Raw genomic sequence first — 21207 nt, 5'->3', positions numbered from 1 at the left:
TTTTTTAATATAATTTATGCCTAAATAACCTTTCCAGCATAACAAGTTATCTATAAGAAGTACCTGGGGCATTGGTCTCTTCTCTGTTATTGTTTGCTTGGAAAAATATGAGAAAAATATGTTAAAAATGTAAGTGGTTTCATTTGAAGGAACTCTCATCAACATATGTAAGATAGTAAATAGAACTTTTTATTTGAGGCTTTTAACAATTTTCTGGTCCTAGGACTAAATAGGTCCCCTGGTGGCTCAGATGGTAAAGCATCTGTCTATCAATGTGGGAGACCTGGGTTCGATCCCTGGGTCGGGAACCCACTCCAGTACTCTTGCCTGGAAAATCCCATGGACGGAGGAGCCTGGTACAGGCTCCGCTGTCCATGGGGTCGCAAAGAGTCGGACACGACTGAGCGATTTCACTTCAGAACTAAATATACTGCATATGTAACCCAGTCAGAAAATACTTATTACTTGGTAAAAGTTATTACTTGGTGCAGTGCAGGAGACCCAGGTTTGATCCCTGTATTGGGAAGATTCCCTGGAGAAGGAAATGGCAACCCACTCCAGTATTCTTGCCTGGAAAACCCCATGGGCGGAGGAGTCTGACAGGCTACAGTCCATGGGGTCGCAAAGAGTCGGATATGGCTGAGCGACTTCACTTTCTCTCTGTTCCTTTTATTCTGTTCTTCAAGATCCTTTAGTCACGTAGCTGGTTTGTCAGTATATTCTTCAAGCCTAGGCTGTAATGTCAGCTCTTCTGGGATGCCGCCTTTGCTCATCGTTGGTTGAGTGGCCCATTCCTTGCTCTGGGCCTCTGCTTTATAGAATATTGACGTAGTTCCTACAAGGATTTTGGAAAACTGTTGAACTGAAGAGCCTCTGGATGAAAGTGAAAGAGGAAAGTGAAAAAGTTGGCTTAAAGCTCAACATTCAGAAAACTAAGATCATGGCATCCAGCCCCATCACTTCATGGCAAGTAGATGGGGAAACAGTGGAAACAGTGACAGACTTTATTTTGGGGGGCTGAGGCAATGACAACCCACTCCAGTACTCTTGTCTGGAAAATCCCATGGACAGAGGAGCCTGGTAGGCTGTAGTCCATGGGGTCATGGAGAGTCAACACGACTGAGCGACTTGACTTTCACTTTTTACTTTCTTGCATTGGAGAAGGAAATGGCAACCCACTCCAGTGTTCTTGCCGGGAGAATCCCAGGGACGGGGGAGCCTGGTGGGCTGCCTTCCATGGGGTTGCGCAGAGTTGGACACGACTGAAGCGACTTAGCAGCAGCAGCAGTTCCCTTTTATATTTTTGTGACACCTTCTAAAATGCTTTTTGATCATTTTCTTTAGCTGTGCTAGGTCTTCATCGCTGCATGTGGGCTTTCTCTAGTTGCAGCAAGTGGGTCTACTGCCTATTTGCCGTGTGCAGGCTTCTCATTGTGGTAGCTTCTCTTGTTGAGGAGCCTGGGCTCTAGGGTGTGTGGGCTCCAGTGATTGCGGCTTGAGGGTTCAGTAGTTGTGGCACACAAACTTATTGCCCTGTGGCATGTGGGATCTTAGTTCCCGGACCAAGGATTGAACCCGTGTCCCCCGCATTGGCTGGTGGATTCTTAACCGCTATACCACCAGGCAAGTCCCAACATCTAAAATTTTTATATAAAAGTTTAAATAATTGCAAAGGGCATAATTTCTGACATTTTGTAAATAATGGAATTTTAAAATAAACATTCATTTAGATGTATCCAACAGAATCTAAATACTATAACAGCAATCCATTTTGTTCATGTATTTTAATTGGAATATAACTGCTTTACAATGTTGTGTTGGTTTCTGCTGTACAACAGCATGAATCAGCTATAAGTATACATATACCCCCTTTCTCTTGAGCCTCCTTCCCACCTGCCTCCCCCCTCAGGCTGTCACAGAGCACCAGGCTGAGCCCCCTGTGCTATACGGCAGCTTCCCACTCGCTGTTTGTACGTGACCGTGTGTATATGTCAGTGCCGACTCTCTCCTTGCCTCCCTGTTGCCATGTGTCCATTCTCTGTGTCTGCATCTCTATTCCTGCACTGCGAACAGGTCTGTCAATACCATTTTTCTAGAAAAAATGGTGCTGATAATCCATTTTTAAAAAAACATATGAGCATGCTACCATTGAGGAAAATTGGGAAAACAGTACCAGCTCTCTGTATTATTTCCTACAGCTACACGTGAATCTTCAATTGTCTTGAAATAGAAAGTTTACTTAAAAATAAAATTCTGATCTTGATTTTAAAGTATATGTGTAAGGTCTTCTTTGTGTTTTCATTCATTCAATAAATTTTAATTATCTATTGGAATACTGTTTTAATATCTGATTGCCAGTTGCTTGATAAATACAATGAGTTGAAATATTTACTGAATGTATCTATTTAATAGTTAGATATCTGAGTTTATCCCATAAATGCATTTTTTAATTCTATAAGGTCAGTGAAAAGTAAATAGACTTTAGATGGCTCGCCATGAAACCTAACTATCTGAAATAGTCTTTTGATAGGAAAATGCAGTCTTTGTAGAAAGTGGTGCAGATAGCATTTTTAGGTGTGAGCAAGAATCTCATCTTCCTATAACTGATGAAAGACAACCATACTTAAACATCATCCCTCTCTTCCATGAGTATGTGCCCTTACACTTCAAAAGAATGTCAAAGAAAGTGTGTGTGTGTTTTCATTCAGATAAATGCATATCTTGTCAATTTTAGGAAATTTGGAGTAATCTCAAGAGAGTCTTGCTGTCTTGTGCAATGGATAATGTGGGACATTCTTGGGGGTATTCATGAAATAACTCATACTCATCTGTGGAGGATGGATATGATAATTTTATCACATTCAGCAGAGAAAAGGAGAAAGGTAACTGGTAAGCATCAAAAGAGAAGATAAAGTGAGAAGATGTAGGAGGGCACTAACATCTTTTAAGGCTCTGCTATATTTGGTTTGCACGTGTCATTTCATGTAAATACAGAGAAAAATTTCCTGTGGAAGACTGCATTAACTGGGAAATACAGAGGGAAAAAGAATTAGATTTGTATATTGTACATAATCTTGCTGGGGACAAGATACACAAAAATGTTGCTTCTGATGTTTCTCCATTTTGACCGCTAGGTGGTGACATTGTATAAAGACAGCTTGGTTGCTGGCATGCTAGTCAAAACATGCATGACTTGGTGTTAGATAACTCTATTTAAAAACCAAGCCCAAGAGTATCACTTAATTTTTTTAATTATTAGTCAGCTTTGTAACACATTCATGGTGATTTTATTGACTTTCCCATTTTATATTTAATTTACATTGTGTACCCTACCCTGAAGTATTTTATAAATACTTCTATGTACCTAGCATACTTAGTAATGATAAACTACAGTTGATAAGCAAGTATACAGATGAAAAAAATGCCCTGACCTACACAAAATTCACATACCAAAACAAAATATTTGATATAAAGTATACATATTAAGAGACACTGAGAATATATTAAGCAATAGAAACATGTTAAATAAGTTTGTATTTTATTTACTTTCTTACTGCTTATGGCATAGGTGTACATGCCCATTTAGGATTAAGGAAGAAGGGCCACCCAGAAGGTTTTCTCATTTCTGAATAACCCTCCAGTATTACTGGGTAAGGGTAACCTATATCCCAAGGATCCTCCATACTTTGCTCTCTGTGCCCTACCACCAACTCCCCATTATTTTCTATTCAAAACAGTTGGTGAGAAGTGTATTTTTTATTATGACTTAAAATGGCACAGTACTTTATCTCACAGTTGAAGTTGCTGTTTATTGAATTAGAGGGGTCTCTGTTACTGTATTGAAGGAAACTAGGCCCCTTGTATCCCCAGGTCAGAATGCTGAATGCACTTTTTTCATAGAAAGTATTTTTTGTGATAGTTAAATATAGCTACAATAGTATTATATGAAGCCTTAATTTAAAAAATCAGACTTATCCTTTTAGGAGTTTTGGTCTCAAGACTTTTCTATTCCTACCCTCCCTCCCACCCCTGCCCAGAGTAAATGATCTGGAAAAGCATTTTCTCTTCTGCAAATGAACATTTGCAAGAGATCATACTTTTTTTTTTAAGCATGATTTTTTTCTGGAGACTTAGCTCATTTTCTCTAGCTTGAGGTGGACTGTTTCTCCACTGTATTCTGGTCGGCCTTTTTAAAGATCCAGCTTCACGTTATGTTAATAGTGTATAGATTTGGGCAACTTCTCTGGTGGTCCAGCAGCTAAGACTCCGTACCGCCAATTCAGGGGGCCCAGGTTCCGTCCCTGGTGGGGAAACTAGATCCCACATGCTGCAGCGAAGAGTTTGCTTGCTGCAACTGGAAGATCCTGCATGCCACAACTAAAGATCAGAGATCACAATGCTGCAACTAAGACCCAGCGCAGCCAGATAAATAAATGAAAATAAATACAGTTTTAAACTGTATAGATTTTAATCATTTCAGCTATACTGCACATGTACTGAGCACAGAGTTCCTTGCTTACTGTTGTTATCTGTTATAAACAGAACCTTGCCCAGTGCCTTGCATGTAGTAGGTTCTCAATTAAATACATCAACTGCATAAGGTAATCTTAGATAGAAAACGCCACAGGGTTGTGGTATGAGTTAATTACCACTGGCTGGGAAATAACTTTTTATAGGGTAAAAGTTATTGGCTTTTAAGATAGGAGACCTCCTATAGTCAGATGCTTTAATTTCTGGTAAATGGAAGCTATGGCCTTACATTTATCAGAAATACTAGTTATAATTTTTGGAACTCAAATTGCATTCTTTTGTGCCTGTTTGGAAAATTAAGCCCGCATGTTGGACAGTTTGACTATTAATATTCCAAATTACCGATCCTTTGAGGACCTCATTGAAACTACCGACCCGCCTGTTCCCCCTGCTCCCTGCCAACACATTCATAAAAATGCATTATTCATTTGCACACATAATTCTGTATACTGTTTTAGAGGACTCATAGACCTCATGTCAAGAACTTCCCTGCTTTAGATTCTGCAATAGATTACAGCTTACTAGTTGAAGATGTGGCTTGATATAATAGAAAAGTAGAAAAATGGACTATCTACCAAATCAGTTGATCTGAGTGAGTTTCAGCTCTTATTCTGCCTTTGATAAGTGTGATGCTATTTGACAGGTCATATAATGTCTCCATACCTGTTTCTTTATCTGTGAAGTGAAGCTGTCGGATAAGAGTAAGTGAATTAGTACACTGCCAAACTTAGAGTAGTACTGGGTGTATATATGCTTCCCAGTCTTTATTTGTATTATCTCATGAAGGATTTCTGAATTTTGTGATTCTGTAATTATCTTTTCCTTAAGAAAATTACTTTGGTGCGCATGTATGTATATTCGTGTGTGTGTTGTGTGTGTATTTGTGAATAATTTTTTAAAACTCGGATAGCAACCAACTTACTCTGTTTTTCTCTGATAGGAGTAGTAAGTTTGTTCCGATCCCTTGCTGCATCTATACTGGCAATGGAAAATGACCTTCCCACTGCAGTGCTACAGTTGAACATTCTGAGTCAGAGGATATATGTTCCTGTCTGTGTAAAAGCAACTGGGGAGAAAAAGAGCATTGAGAAAATCTACTCAAGATGTTTTATTAGTGTACTAGTGTAACTTGTTAAAGCAGATGAAGCTTTTCTCTATAATTATAGTTGCTAAGAACCTTAGTCTTTTCAGAGATTGGATGTAGTGTGTTACTGAAAATCCACTATTGTTCAAGGAAAATTCTTTATAGAAACGGACTCCACTAATGTTTACAGCAAACAGATTGTATTAAAAATATGTAACTTTTCTCTGTTACCTACTAAGACAAAAACTTTTTTTTTTTTTAACTCCAATTAGGGAAGAAGACAAAGACATATTTGATTACTGCAGGGAAAACAACATTGGCCATATAACCAAAGTCATCAAAACAAAAAACATGGATGTGAATATGAAAGATGAAGAGGTATGAAACAAGTATATTGTCCTTTGCCCAGTAACTATATTTCTAGAAAACTGTCAAAATCTCGGTCAGTCTAGTTATTTCAATGCAGGTCCACTATTTAAAGGGATTCTATACTAAATTATTTTGTAAAATACATTATTTATTGATTTGTTTTGTGAATAAAACTGTTCACATATTGAGCTTAAACTGTCCCTGAATTATAGTTGTTAAAAAAAGAAGCAAAATTTGCTAATCACATTGAATCATTTTTCTTTTTTTGAATCATTTTTCTCATTCTGTGATAATGCAGTAAAGATGATTGAAATGACCATCTTCAATCAAAGGTGGCAAGTGTTAGGAAGAAGACATGCGGTGATCATAGATAGTATATAGAGTAGATAATTGACTTCTGTATTAAATGAGAGCTCTCTGTACAGGTTAGCCTTTAATATTATCTCACTTTTGCTGCTGCTGCTGCTAAGTCACTTCAGTCGTGTCCGACTCTGTGTGACCCCATAGACGGCAGCCCACCAGGCTCTCCTGTCCCTGGGATTGTCCTGACAAGAACACTGGAGTGGGTTGCCATTTCCTTCTCCAATGCATGAAAGTGAAAAGTGAAAGGGAAGTCGCTCAGTCGTGTCTGACTCTTCGCGACCCCATGGACCACAGCCCACCAGGCTCCTCTGTCCATGGGATTTTCCAGGCAAGAGTACTGGAGTGGGGTGCCTTTGCCTTCTCCATCTCTCTTTTAGGCAACATCTTTCCTGTAATATGTTTTCACAGACATCTGGAGCTGAAAATGTAAGACTGTAATTCTACCGTAAAGGAGGACCAGTGATCCTGGTCCCATCTCTCTCTCCTCACTCTCTTAACAAAAGTGATGATCACAGCTTTTAGTTTCAGTTTTCTTCTTGAATCTCTATTGTATCAATGTTTTCATTATTGTTACAAATTATAGTATAATTATGTAATATAGTCAATTATAATATGGTTATAATGTAACTATATTATTCAGTTCAGTTCAGTCACTCAGTCGTGTCTGACTCTTTGTGACCCCATGAATCGCAGCACGCCAGGCCTCCCTGTCCATCACCAACTCCCAGAGTTCACTCAGACTCACGTCCATTGAGTCAGTGATGCCATCCAGCCATCTCATCCTCTGTCGTCCCCTTCTCCTCCTGCCCCCAATTCCTCCCAGCATCAGAGTCTTTCCCAATGAGTCAACTCTTCACATGAGGTGGCCAAAGTACTGGAGTTTCAGCTTTAGCATCATTCCTTCCAAAGAACACCCAGGGCTGATCTCCTTCAGAATGGACTGGTTGGATCTCCTTGCAGTCCAAGGGACTCTCAAGAGTCTTCTCCAACACCACAGTTCAAAAGCATCAATTCTTTGGTGCTCAGCTTTCTTCACAGTCCAACTCTCTCATCCATAGTATATTATTATGACTATATAAATATTGTTTGCTGAGCTATGGATTGTACTATATGTATTAGTCAACTTTTGCTATAGCAAAAAAAGAAAACCTTCAGTAGCTAACAACATTTATTTATTGTTCATGTTTCAAAAGGCTTGGAGCCAGTTGCGACTCTGCTGGGTTCTACCAGCCTTGTTTGTGCTCAGTTCATCTTGATTTCCCCTGTTCTCATTTGAGGTCTCATCCCAGCGGATAGACCCTAGGTGGGGCAGACAGAACCAGATCCCACAAATACATTCAAAGCTTCCCTTGACTGTAGTGTGTGTCACGTCTCCCTGTTTTCCTTTGTCTAAAACAAGTCACAAGGCCAAGACCCAGGTCAGTGTAATAGGAAGTCTGCTCTGATTATAGGGAAGCAAGGCAAAGGTAAAAAGTGAGTGAGTAAATTATGTAATCATGAATAATGCAATCTACATTCCATGGTACAGCATTTTGTTTTTCTTAAATAGTGGCCTCTTTATTTGCTTTTATACTTTTCTTGGTCTTCTAAGTTCCTATTAACTCTTCCCTCAATTTGCCCAATAGAGGTCTTCTCATGCAGTCAATCCCATGTTTTTCCTTTTTTTTTCCTTTAGGAGTATCCCTCTGGAACCTTCCTTCCTTCCTTCATCCTTCTTCATCTCTAGTCTGGACTGGTTGCTGTCTCAGCCTCTCGCACAGATGTCATTCTAGCATTACGTTTTACCACTGTCCTCGGAATTCTCTTCCCCTTTCTTCTGGATTTTTCTGTTTTCTGGACCGTAGGTCTTCACCTTTAATTGTTTACTTCTGTTTTATTGGAGTGTCTCCTTCTGTAGCTTCCTCTTTTATTCGTTTCCTGGTTTTGAGGGAGCATTTCCTTCAGTAGGTAAATGTTTTGAGAACTTCCTTGTTGAAAATGTTTCTGTCAGAGCTCTTGACATATCCCACATGCTCAATAAAGATTTGATGAATTGTGAATAATGAATGATAGAATGACTGGATAAGCAGAAGCAGTATGTATAATGGTGACGAGCTGGACTACCTGGGGTCAAGGACTAGTACTGTCACTTCCTAGCTGGATGACCTTTGTCAAGTTTATTCTGTCTCAGTTTCCTAGTGTGTAAAATGAGAATAGTACCTGTGTCAGAAATGTCATGTTAAATGAGTTAATGTATATAAAGGACTTAGTACCTGAAACACATACACCAAGACATCAATAAATGTCTTAATTGTCCTTAGCGAATAATATGAAGGATGACGATATAATGAAGAAATCACTTAATTCTTTTTTCTAAGACTTAAATTCTTTTTTTAAGAGCAGAGCAGTTTTAGGTTTTGTAATAAACTTGAGAGGAAGGTATATATGGTACACTTTTTTTTAAAACCAAGGATGTGCATTAATATATCATAATCACCCAAAGTCCATAATTTACTTTAGGGCTCACTCTTGGTGCTGTACATCCTATGTATCTGGACAGATGTATAATGACATATTCATCATTACAGTATCATACAGAGTCTTTTCATGACCCTAAAAATCCTATGTCTTGCCTATTTGTACCTCCTGCTCCCCTGGCAACCACTGATCTTTTTCTTGTCTCCACAGTTTGGCCTTTTCCAAAATGCCGTATAGTTGGAATCATACGATATGTAGTCTTTTCAGATTGGCTTCTTTCACTTAGTAATAATTTGAGTTTCCTCCATATCTTCTGATGGTTTGATAGTTCATTTTCTTTTCTGTTGTTCAGTCACTCAGTTGTGTCCAACTCTTTGTGGCCCCATGGACTGCAGCACTCCAGGCTCTCCTGTCTTTCACTATCCCATGAGTTTGCTCAAACTCATGTCCATTGAGTCGATGATGCCATTCAACCATCTCATCCTCTGTTGTCCACTTCTCCTGCCCTCAGTCTTTCTCAGTGGTAAGGTCTTTTCTTAGTGGGCTGTTAGCATCAGGTAGCCAGAGTACTGGGGCTTCAGCTTCAGCATCAGTCCTTCCAGTGAATATTCAGAGTTGATTTCCTTTAGGATTGACTGGTTTGATCTCCTCGCAGTCCAAGGGTCTTTCAAGACTCTTCTCCAGCACCACAGTTTGAAAGCATCAGTTCTTTGGTGCTCAGCCTTCTCTATGGTCCAACTCTCACATCTGTACGTGACTACTGCAGAAAACATAGCTTTGACTGTATGGACCTTTGTCAGCAAAGTGAGGTCTCTGCTTTTTAATACACTGTCTAGGTTTGTCATAGCTTTTATTTCAAGAAGCAGGCGTCCTTTAACATCATGGTTGCAGTCACTGTCCACAGAGATTTTGGAACCCAAGAAAGTTAAGTCTGTCACTGTTTCCATTTTTCCCCATCTGTTTGCCATGAGGTGATGGGACTGGATGCCCTGATCTTTGTTTTTGAATGTGGAGTTTTAAGCCAGTTTTTTTGCTCTCCTCTTCTACCTTCATTAAGAGGCTCTTTAGTTCTTCTTCACTTACAGCCATTAGAGTGGTGTCATCTGCATATCCAAGGTTATTGGTATGTCTCCTGGGAGTCTTGATTCCAGCTTGAGATTCATCCATCCTAGCATTTCGCATGATATACTCTGCATAAGTTAAATCAACATCATGACAATATATAATTTTGATGTACTCCTCAATTTTGAACCTGTTCGTTGTTCCATCTCCAGTTCTAACTGTTGCTTCTTGACCAGCAAACAGGTTGCTCAGGAGGGAGGGAGGTAAGTTAAGGTAGGTAATTCTCTTTAAGAATTTTCTACAGTGTGTTGTGATCCACACAGTCAAAGGCTTTAGCATAGTCAATGAAGCAGAAGGAGATGTTTTCTGGAATTCCCTTGCTTTTTCTATGATCCAGTGGTTGTTGACAATTTGACCTCTGGTTACTCTGCCTTTTCTAAATCCAGCTTGTTTATCTGGAAGTTTTCAATTCATCTACTGTTGAAGCCTAGCTTGAAGGATTTCGAGCAAGACCTTGCTAGCATGTGAAATAAATGCAATTATGCAGCAGTCTGAACATTCTTTGGCATTGCCTTTCTTTGGGATCGGAGTGAAAACTGACCTTTCCCAGTCCTATGGCCACTGCTGAGTTTTCCAAATTTGCTGACATATTGAGTGCAGCACTTTCACAGCATCATCTTTTAGGATTTGAAATAGCTGGGCTGGAATTCCATCACCTGCACTAACTTTGCCTGTAGTAATGCTTCTTAAGGCCCACTTGACTTCACATTCCCACTGGCTCTCGGTGAGTGATCACACCATCATGGTTATCTGGGTCATGAAGACCTTCTTTGTATAGTTCTCTGTATATTCTTGCCACCTCTTCTTAATATTTTCTGCCTCTCTGTCCTTTATTGTGACCATCTTTGCATGAAATGTTCCCTTGGTATCTCTAATTTTCTTGAAGGGGTCTCTAGTCTTTCCCATTCTATTATTTTCCTCTATTTCCATACATTGTTCACTTAAGAAGGCTTTGTTATCTCTCCTTGCTGTTCTTTGGAACTCTGCAGTCAAACGGGTATATCTTCCCTTTTCTCCTTTGCCTTCAGCTTCTCTTCTTTTCTCAGCTATTTGTAAGGCCTCCTCAGACAACCATTTTGCCTTTTTGCATTTCTTTTTCTTGGGGATGGTCTTGATCACCACCTCCTATAAAATGTTACTAACCTCTGTCCATAGTTCTTCAGGTACTCTATCAGGTCTAATCCCTTAAATCTACTTGTCACTTCCACTACATAATCCTAAAGGATTTGGTTTAGGTCATATCTGAATGGTGTAGTGGTTTTCCCTACTTTCTTCAATTTAAGTCTGAATTTTGCAATAAAGAGTTATGATCTAAGCCAGAGGCAGCTTCCAGTCTTGTTTTTGCTGACTGTATAGAGCTTCTCCATCATCAGTTCCAAAGAATATAATCAATCTGATTTCTGTATTGACATTTCCTTTGGCATCCAAGAATATTCCATTGTCTAGATGTTCCACAATTTATTTATCCATTCACTTCCTGAAGGACTGTCCTTGGCTGCCTCTGAGTTTTGGTAGTTATGAATAAAGCTGCTTTAAACAGCCATGTGCAGATTTTGTGTGGACCTAAGTTTTTAGTACCTTTGGGTAAATAAGGAGAAGTATGAATTCTAGATCATATTGTAAGAGTATATTTAGTTTTATAAGAAACCCATCAAATTTTCTTTCAAAATGTCTGTACCATCTTGTATTCCTACCGTCCATGAATGAGGTTCTTTTGTTAGGTAAATAGAGTTAAGAATTTTTATGTCTTGGAGAACTGACCTCTTTATCATTATCTAATGCTGTTCTTTATTACATATAACTTTCTTTAAGTTTGCTCTGACTAAAATTAATATAGCTACCCTGCTTTCTTGTGTGTTAGCATGGTAGTAAACATTTACTTTATATTTGTTTGCATATTTAAAGTAGGTTTTTTTTAATAGCATATTGTTGGGTTGGGTTTTTGATCCATTTTGACAATCTGTCTTTTAATTGATACATGTAGGCCACTGACATTCAGAGTGATTACTGATATAGTTGGATTAATATTTACCACATTGGTTACTGTTTTAGGTATTTGCCCTTTTCTTTGTTTCTGTTTTTGTCTTCCTCTCTTTTCTTGCTATTTGTGAGTGAGCATTTAATATGATTCCATTGTCTTTCCCCTCTTAGCATATGCTTTTTCTAACCTGTTATAGTGGTTGCCCTAGAGTTTGCAATATACATTTATAACTAACCCAAGTCCACTTTCAGATAACATGATACCATTTCATGGGTAATGTGACTGCCTTATAAAAACAAAATATTCCTAATTTCTCCCTCCTGTCTCTTGTGTCACTATTGTCACTCATTTCACTTATATAAAAGCATACGTAGGCATATGTACATGCATACAGTGTATGCCTGTGTATATATTTGTACACATATAAGATATGATATGTAAGCTTGTATAATCAAATACACTGTTGATACGATTTTGAACAAACTGTTAAATCAGTTGAGAATAAGTTTTTCTTGAATCTTCACTATTCCTTCTCTGATGCTCTTTCTTTATGTAGATCCAGTTTCGAACCTACATTGTTTTCATTCTCTCTAATAAATTTCTCTCAATATTTCTGGCAAGGCAGGTCTACTGGCAACAGATTTCTTCAATATTTGTTTGAGACAGTCTTTATTTCTCCTTCACTTTTGAAGGATGATTTCTCAGTATACAGAATTCTAGGTTAGCAGGGGTTTTTCCTCAACGCTTTAAATGTCACTCCACTCTTCTTGCGTGCATCGTTTCAGAAGAAAAATCTGATGTCATTCTTATCTTTGTTTTCTCTATAAGCAATGTATTTTTTTTCCTTTGGCTTCCTTCAGGATTTTTCTTTATCTGTGATTCTCTGTAATTTGAAAATGACATGCGTAGTGTAGTTTGTGAAGTATTTATCTTGCTTGGTGTTCTCTGAGCTTCCTGGATCTGCGGCTTGGCGTCTGGCATTAATTTGAGGTTCAGTAATTGTTTCAGGTATTTCTTGCGTGCCTTTCTCTGTTTCTCCTTCTGGTATCCCCAGCTGTGCACACGTTACAGCTTTTGCATTCGTCCCACAGCCCTTGGATATTCTGTTCTGTTTTTTCTTATTGTTGTTTCCTGTCTTTGTTGTTTGCTTTTAAGTTTTCAAGGATTCTACTGATACATCTTCTAGCTCAGAGATTCTTTCTTCAGCCGTTTCTGGTATACCAATAAGCCTGTCACAGGCATTTTTAATTTCTGTTGCAATGGGTTTATTTTTTTTTAATCTTTAGCATTTCTTTATGGTTCTTTATTTGGATTTCCACTTCTCTGCTTACATTGTCCATCCGTTCTTTTTCTTTTTTTAGATGGTTATCTACTTGGTTGCCTTGGGTCGTAACTGTGGCACACAGGATCTTCTCTGCATTATTCAGGATCTTTCGTTGCAGTGCAGGGACTCTTTAATTGTGGCACAGGGCCTTAGTTCCTCCGCAGCAAGTGGTCTTGGTTTCCTGACCAGAGATCGGAAAGCCACGTTCTCTGAATTGCAGGGTGGATTCTTAACCAGCGGACCCCCAGGGAAGTCCCTGTCCATCTGTTCTTGCATGCTGCCAGCTTTACATATTAGAGCCCTTAGCATATTAATCATTGTTGTTTGAAATTCTCCACCTGGTAATTCCAACATCTCTGCCCTGTTTCATTCTGATGCTTATTCTGTCTCTTCAAATGGTGGATTTTTTTGCCTTGTGGTTTGCCATGTAATTTTCACTGATAGCTGGATGGATATACCAGATAAAAGGAACTGCTATAAATAGGCCCTTAGTAATGTGTTGGTGCGAAAAACTGACTTATTTGAAGAGACCCTGATGCTGGGAAAGATTGAAGATGGGAGGGGAAAGGGACAACAGAGGATGAGATGGCTGGATGACATCACCAATTCAATGGACATGAGTTTGAGTAAGCTATAGGAGTTGGTGATGGGCAGGGAGGCCTGGCGTGCTGCAGTCCATGGTGTCACGAAGAGTCGGACACGACTGAGTGACTGAACGGAACTGACTGGCTGTTGGTGAGGGGCTGGGGACAGAAAGTGTCCTGTGGTCCTACCATTCAGTCTCAGTTCTGTAGTGAGCCTGCGTCTCTGAACAGGGACTCTCACAACTGTTTCTCTCTCTTCTTTTTTTAATCCCCCTTTGAATGGGACAGAAAGGCTAGAGTGGACTGGAGGTGGCTATTTCCCTTCCCCCAGGTCAGTGAGACTCTGACAATACCCCAACAGGTTAGTTGTTGGTTAACCTTTTCCTCTAAAGGCAGGCCTTTTCAGGGCCTATTTCAGAATGGATCATTTCCCTTTCCCCTACTCGAAGCATGAGGGTATGTTTCTCTGACATTTATTGTCAGAGAACCTGGTCATGCTCCTGGAGGTATCTCACATTATTGGGGGGGGTGTGTTTGGAGGAGCTGAGTAGATGCCTTTGGAGTTTTAACCCTCAGAGTTGTCTGCACTGAGCCTCCGGTGGTTTATCACTCATAGCCAGGTGTTCCTACCTGGACTGGCTCCCCGGGTGGTTTCCACTTGTAAGGCTGTGCTTCAGGCTGTTGGGCTCACCTCTCTGTCTCTAGTCTCAGGGGCAGTGGTTTCCCCTGAGACTCCCGTCTCTTATGGATCCAAGAAGAATCGTTGATTTTTCAGTCTCTTCGGCTTTTTGTTTGTTGTTAAGGTGGAGGGGCAACTTCCTAGCTCTTTATATGTGGAACTGGAAACCAGAAGTCCGCTTAACTTTTCAAGGTCACTTTTTAACTGGAAATGATCGTGTGTGTGCTATATGATCCCTATTAGAATTTACATCTTTCGAATAAGACTGTTTTATACAGTGTGGGTTACAGTTTACAGAGTACTTTCACCACATTCACAACTCTGTAAGGTACTTCCATTATTTTTTATCATGTTATCTTCACAACAGCTCTAAAAGGTTATCCTTATTTTTCAGACAAGAACTGCTTCAGATATGTACACATTACGTTACTTGTTCAAATACATACAACTGCTGAGTCTGAAAGAGTGAAATGTAGTTCTGAGAGAGTGTTCTTTTCACCACTGGATTTGAGAAGGATAATCAGTTTCCAGTCAGCCCTGCTAGTGTTATGCTCTGACTTGCAACACTTTCTTTTATAAAATAGTTAAATTCACGTGTGACCTCTGCAGAGATCATTGGACAGCAGTAATAGGGATCAAATAAATGTCTAGAACACAAATGGCTTACTAAACAACGCCGTTTTTTATGTGTGAAGATGAAAGAAAGCCTTGTAAAATGCCTTGCTTCCCTCATTTAGTGACTTTGATACAGTACAGTTTCCCAGGTCTTCCAGTTTGTCACCCATGCAGCTACCTTCACCCCCAGCCTGCCAGAACATTGTGTTTCCATGAACAGATGAAGTGCTTACACATTCATAGACTGAGACACCCTGAATTCAGTTGGGTTCTCTCATTGCTCCAAGCAGATTTCTGCCCTTTCAGCCATGACAACTCAGGCTGGGGTTTGAATACTAATGGCAAGCCCTTTTATTATTAATCAGGGATTTGTATGAATTAATTTTAGAACATGAGGGAAATGGGAGCTTAAAATTAGAATCAAACTTAACATCCTAAATGAAATAAAGGGTACTGTTTCATGACATTTAAAGCTCTAGCAAATGAAACAACTTTGTAAGCTTTGATGGTGGATTAAAAGTATATAATCTTAAAGTTAACTTTCTAGCTAAATACTTAACCTCTTTATCAGAAAAAAGTCATTTCCCTACTATAATAAGTTGGGTAACAATTAAAATTTTGAAAGGACATTTAGTTCTTCTGGTGTTTGTCTATCTAATATTTGAACTTGAGATATTTCACTACTGATTGCCTAAGATTCTGTGGGATGGTGTATGACTTTATTTAAAATGTCCACCCATCAGATTTCACCCCAATTTCAGTCTTTCCCTAAGATGATTAAAAATTACATTTATTGCACTTAAAATGTGAATTTAAGTGAATCTGTGAGCACATAAAGAAATTTAATAATAGTCATAATATGATAAGCTATATTTGTACCCCATATATTGAAATAAATATTATTGCCTAAAATGCTTAGATTTGAATCTATAGCTATCATAGCACATGAACATATATATAAAATGCTTTTTAAGTAAAATATTCCTATTTTATAATGAAGTTATTTTATTATGTATAAGTATAGTTCCTGGTGTGTGTCATTTAAGTTGTAATTGCTGCTGATATATTATTAGTAAGCTATACATTTCTAATTTGAGAAAATTATTTAGTACATAGTGTATCCTATTGATATGGTAGTTAGGACATTGTTTGTATTTTAGGTAAAAGAAAAAGTTTTGTAGTTATACTTACTTTTCAGGACACTATATATCAGATGTTTCACGTTCCAAGTTTATAGCATCATGGTGTTATGTGTACTCATTTTTTATTTATATTACAATTTTTATTAAAGTTTTTAATGATTGGCAGAAATGTTTGAAAACTGCAGTATAGGTAATATGAAGAGAAATGTAGGAGCTTTTAAATTTTTTAAATGGTGCTTCAATTTTTATTTTTGAGTCATATTAATATAACTCTTTACACATGCCACATATTTACAGGTTTTTCAAGAAAATATCTTGGCTGATTTAAATAATTTGTAAAGTGTACTTGTTATGAACGGACTATTTCTTATCAATTCAGGCACATTTTATGTCTTCACTATTCTTGTCATACACATTGTTTCTTAGATCAGTGTCATATAAGCAGATGCTAAATACATGCTTATTAGTGTGTATTTTAAACTTTTATATTAATTTAAACTTGTTAAATGTAGCGATGTAATAATATTTGGACAAATTAGATGACATCATTCCAATGTATCTATCATCAGTACCCCCCAAAGCATTTATACAATTTATTAGTTTCCCGTAGATTTCTTATCTAATGTGCTCCCCAAATTCCTCTTTTATTGAGCTGCTTCTTTAGTTCTTTCTTTTCTGTCGTTTTGAAGGTATTAGAGATTCTTTCAAATACTTTGAAGAAGGTCACCTTTCTCTTGACTGTTCCTTTCTTTACTTGCTTTGTTTTAAATTTGTGGCTCACGTCAGAATACAATTTACTTGCTTTTGGCTTGAGAAACTCATGCAAAATCTGGCAAAACCTAACATTATTAACCTAACAAAGAAGCAAAAGGTCTAAGAGGCAGAGTCAGTGAACTGAGGATAAATTTATGCTTTTATTTAAGAAAGGAAGTAAAAGTGTATCCTCTTAAATAACTTTCTATACTTGAGTATATGTTATTTTGGTTGTGTAGTTGATAAACAGTAATTTGAAGGAACTCTTTATTTGCACTAATAATTGAGAAATGCATTCTGAACTGTCAAATTATGCTCATTTATATTAATACAGGCAGCACCATTTAAAAATCAAGCCTATATTAGTACTTCAGACTTTTTCATCTTCCCCAACTGAAACGCTACTCATTAAACACTTAACTCCCTATTCCTCCCCTTCCCCCAGCTCCCTGGCAGCCACCATTTGACTTTCTGTCTTCATGAATTTGACCGCTCTAGATACTTCATGTAAATGGAATCGTACAGCACATACTGTCACAAGTATTTGACACTTATTTCACTTAACATAATGTCTTCAAGACTCATCAATGTTAAAACATGTCAAAATTTTCTTCCTCTTAAAAAAAATGAATGATATTTATATGCATATACTGCATTTTGTGTATCTAAATATCTATGAACAGTTGGGTTGCTTTCATATTTGGGGTATTGTGAATAATGCTGCTGTGAATGTGGGTGTGCAAATTTTTGTTTGATTTTTTTTCCAACAATTTATTATGAAAAATTGTATACATACCAGAAAGTTGAAAGAATTTTACCTTGGACATATGTCTTCCTATCGCTAGATTCTACCACTGATATTTTACTATTTATGTTTGCTTTATCAGTATTTAGCCATCTCTTTATCCATCTGTCGATCTATCTTACTTTTTTGGATGTGTTTCAGAGTATTTTATAGACAATACATTTTCTTCTAAATACTTCAGTATATATATCATTAAACAGAGATCAGTATTAGTCTGGTTTTTCTCTTAATGTAAAATGTATATTCAGTGATAGCTCAGTTGGTAAAGAATCTGCCTGCAATGCAGGAGACCCTGGTTGGATTCCTGGTCGGGAAGATCCACTGGAGAAGGGATAGGCTACCCACTCCAGTATTCTTGGGCTTCTCTGTGGCTCAGCTGGTAAAGAATCCACCTGCAAAGCAGGATACCTGGGTTCAAGCCTGTTTCATTAAGCTCCTTCAGTCACTTGCAAAAGTTAATCTTTATATGGTATTCCCTCATGGCTCAGAGGGTAAAGAGTCTGCCTGCAATGTGGGAGACCTGAGTTTGATCCCTGGGGCGGGAAGATCCCCTGGAGAAGAAAATGGCAACCCACTCCAGTATTCTTGCCTGGAAAATCTCATGGACAGGGAAGGAGCCTGGCTGGCTATAGGGCTGCAAAGAGTCAGACACGACTGAGAGACTTCACTTTCACTTTTTTCAATTAATATTGACAAATGCATGTACCCATGTAACCGAAAACTCCTATCAAGATATAGAATATTACTGTCACCCTAGAAAATTCCCTCATGCCTCTTCTCAGCTGGTTCTTTCTCCTCATCCCACAAAAGTAGTCACTGTTTTCTAATTTTTCTACCATATATTGGTTTTGCCTGTTCTAGAACTTTATAGGTGAAATCATAAAATGTACTTTTTTTTTGTATAAGGCTTCTTTCATTTAACATAATGTCTTTGGGTCATTGATATTGTATAGATCAGTATTTCCCTTCGTTTTTATTGCTGAGCAAAAGTCCATCATATGACCATGAATATATTGTGTATTTATCCATTGCCTTATGATGACACCTGGCTGCCTTATTATGATCACTGGATTACTTATTTATACAGGATGAAGTAATATCTCTATTGCTTACTCCTTGACCCTTTATGGCTTAGTAAATGCTTATAAAGGGATCTTTTAAAGTAGTGTATTTAAAGTCCTTCTGAATTCCCTGATAGCTCAGCAACACCATTTCTTTTTATCTTAGGTCTTAGCCAGTGAACAAAATAAAGTATTCACTTACTTTAAACGTGGATTAGCTTCCATGCTAGTCACATCTTGAGACTGTAAACTACCTCCCGATACTACTACTGTCTGAGTTTTTGAAAGAACACTGTTGGTTTACTCTTGAGAAGCGGGTGGTGGTAGGAGGCTTTGTGTAGTTTCTGGTGGTGGCAGGTGGGGAAGTTCTCACTGTAGCCAGATGCTTTACCAGCAGCAGCAAAGGGTAGAAGATAGGGATAGGAGAGAGGAGACAGACATTACAGGTTATTGGTAGCTGAAGTCAATCAATTGTAAATTGAAACCCAGTTTTTTTGGAGAGAGAAATTCAAGTTGACATGTTTACAGTATTTCACTGAGTAATTAGACTGTATTATCCTATACAATGGCTTCCCTTGGAGCTCAGTCAGTAAAGAATCTGCCTGCAATGCAGGAGACCCAGGTTCAATTCCTGGGTCGGGAAGATCCCCTGGAGAAGCAAATAGCAACCCAATCCAGTATTCTTGCGTGGAGAATCCCATGGACAGAGGAGCCTGGCAGGCTTTCAAGAGCCGGACTTGACTTAGCGAGTAAACCACCACCACCATCCTATACAATCTTTGATAGAAGGCAACTCTTACAAATTTAAACATACCATCTTTGCCATGTTTTCATCTGCTGTATATATGGTGTACATGCTTTGTATCTATTCTCAAAATACCATAAGAACATCAAGATTCACTTTATAATACTATCTCTTTTCATTTAATTTGTGATATCCAGGAGAAAATGTAATTTTAAAAATTCTTCATGGTTTAAGGACAAGTAACCAAGGATATCAAAGGAGCATTTAAAATATTAAGACCCATCTGTATTTTCCAGAAGGTATGAAAGTAATACTACTTAATAGGTTAGCTGCCACCCTGCACTCTCAAAGCACTTTAGTCATTCATCTGTCTGAGGTAAGACGGTATTTGCACCCTTGGTTAATAGATGGGAACTCTCTTCCCCTGACCCCATGTTTTACTGTATTTGAATTCCAGAATATATCCAGAGCTTTCCAAACAGTGCTTATTGTCTTCTGGTGGTCTAACAAAGATTCCTCTTAATAATGGCTTCCCCTACTTATATCCTAAACACTTCTAGGATATTTTTTCAGAAGTTATTAAAACTCAAAGCAAAGAAACAGTTGTCAGTTTTAGTGGTAATAGTAAAAATAAATTTTAACTTGAAAATTTATAAGAGATTATTCATAGATGATAAAACAATTACATATAAAAGTAGGTAAAATAGAAGTTTGTATAAAATCTTTAAACAAATATGATGCGTACCTAGTTAATGGTTTTCCTTCTGGAAAAGAAATTATGGAATCCAGTATCTCAATTTAATAAATTTAAAAATTGTACTATATTGGTCCAAGTATATTTGTGGTTAACAAAAAGAAAGGACAGAACCACAGGTGTTCATTTACTGATTTCATCAGTAGGGGTTATGAGGGTAGCATCTCTGCAAATTCCTGGTTATATATTACTTGAGCCAATAATCTCAAAGTACAGTATGATTACAGGGCTTCTGTAATGTGAAGAAGTAAAGAGTTCTCACATACAGCTACCTGGTTATGCTGGTCTTTGTTCATTTAAGTGCAGGAACTTTTGAAGGCTAAAATTCCAAAGCCTGGTTTATTTTATGTATGCTTATTTACAAGTATATTTAATCCTGCTCTTGTTTTTGAGCTTAATACCGCATAAAAATATTAATCATTAGGTGGTCATAATGTAGCTCTCTTCAGCACTTCTGTAGAAAGTCATTGTCAGAGAATTCATTCTAATTCAAGGTTAATTAGTGTACCATTAAAATAATGCGTTACAAAAATTAATTACACCGCAGGTCAAAAAACCTGTTAAAAAGCAGAGTGTAAATGTCTGAGAGCACATCGTCCTCCTTAAAACATTGCTATACGAGTGCCACCCTTCTGGAAAATATCTCCAATGTGAAAATCACTACTGAGGTCCAGTCATAGGTGTTTCCCTAAAGTAAATTTTTGGCACCACACTTGGAAAATTTAAAATATAACTCCCCATTAACAGTAAAATGTGTTGCTTGTCTGCTTCTGCACCGAAACAGCTAAGGATTTATATTTAAGCATTAATCAGTGGAACCCTATTGGGTTAAACCTAAG

At 37.9% G+C, this 21207-nt stretch overlaps 1 protein-coding gene across 2 annotated transcripts in view; it reads left to right on the top strand.

Moving 5' to 3' along the window:
* Positions 1-21207, top strand: part of ACBD6 (acyl-CoA binding domain containing 6) — a 201041-nt gene that overhangs the window by 75810 nt on the left and 104024 nt on the right. For both annotated transcript variants that reach the window (XM_068986419.1, XM_068986421.1), the window contains exon 5: positions 5887-5992. In XM_068986419.1, coding sequence (XP_068842520.1) covers positions 5887-5992 — 106 coding nt within the window. The remainder of the gene's footprint in view (positions 1-5886; positions 5993-21207) is intronic.

The sequence above is a fragment of the Capricornis sumatraensis genome, chromosome 14 (assembly GCF_032405125.1).
Source record: "Capricornis sumatraensis isolate serow.1 chromosome 14, serow.2, whole genome shotgun sequence".
NCBI lineage: Eukaryota > Metazoa > Chordata > Mammalia > Artiodactyla > Bovidae > Capricornis > Capricornis sumatraensis.
Note: the sequence above shows the minus strand (reverse complement) of the source record. Positions and strands in the feature narration are given on the sequence as shown.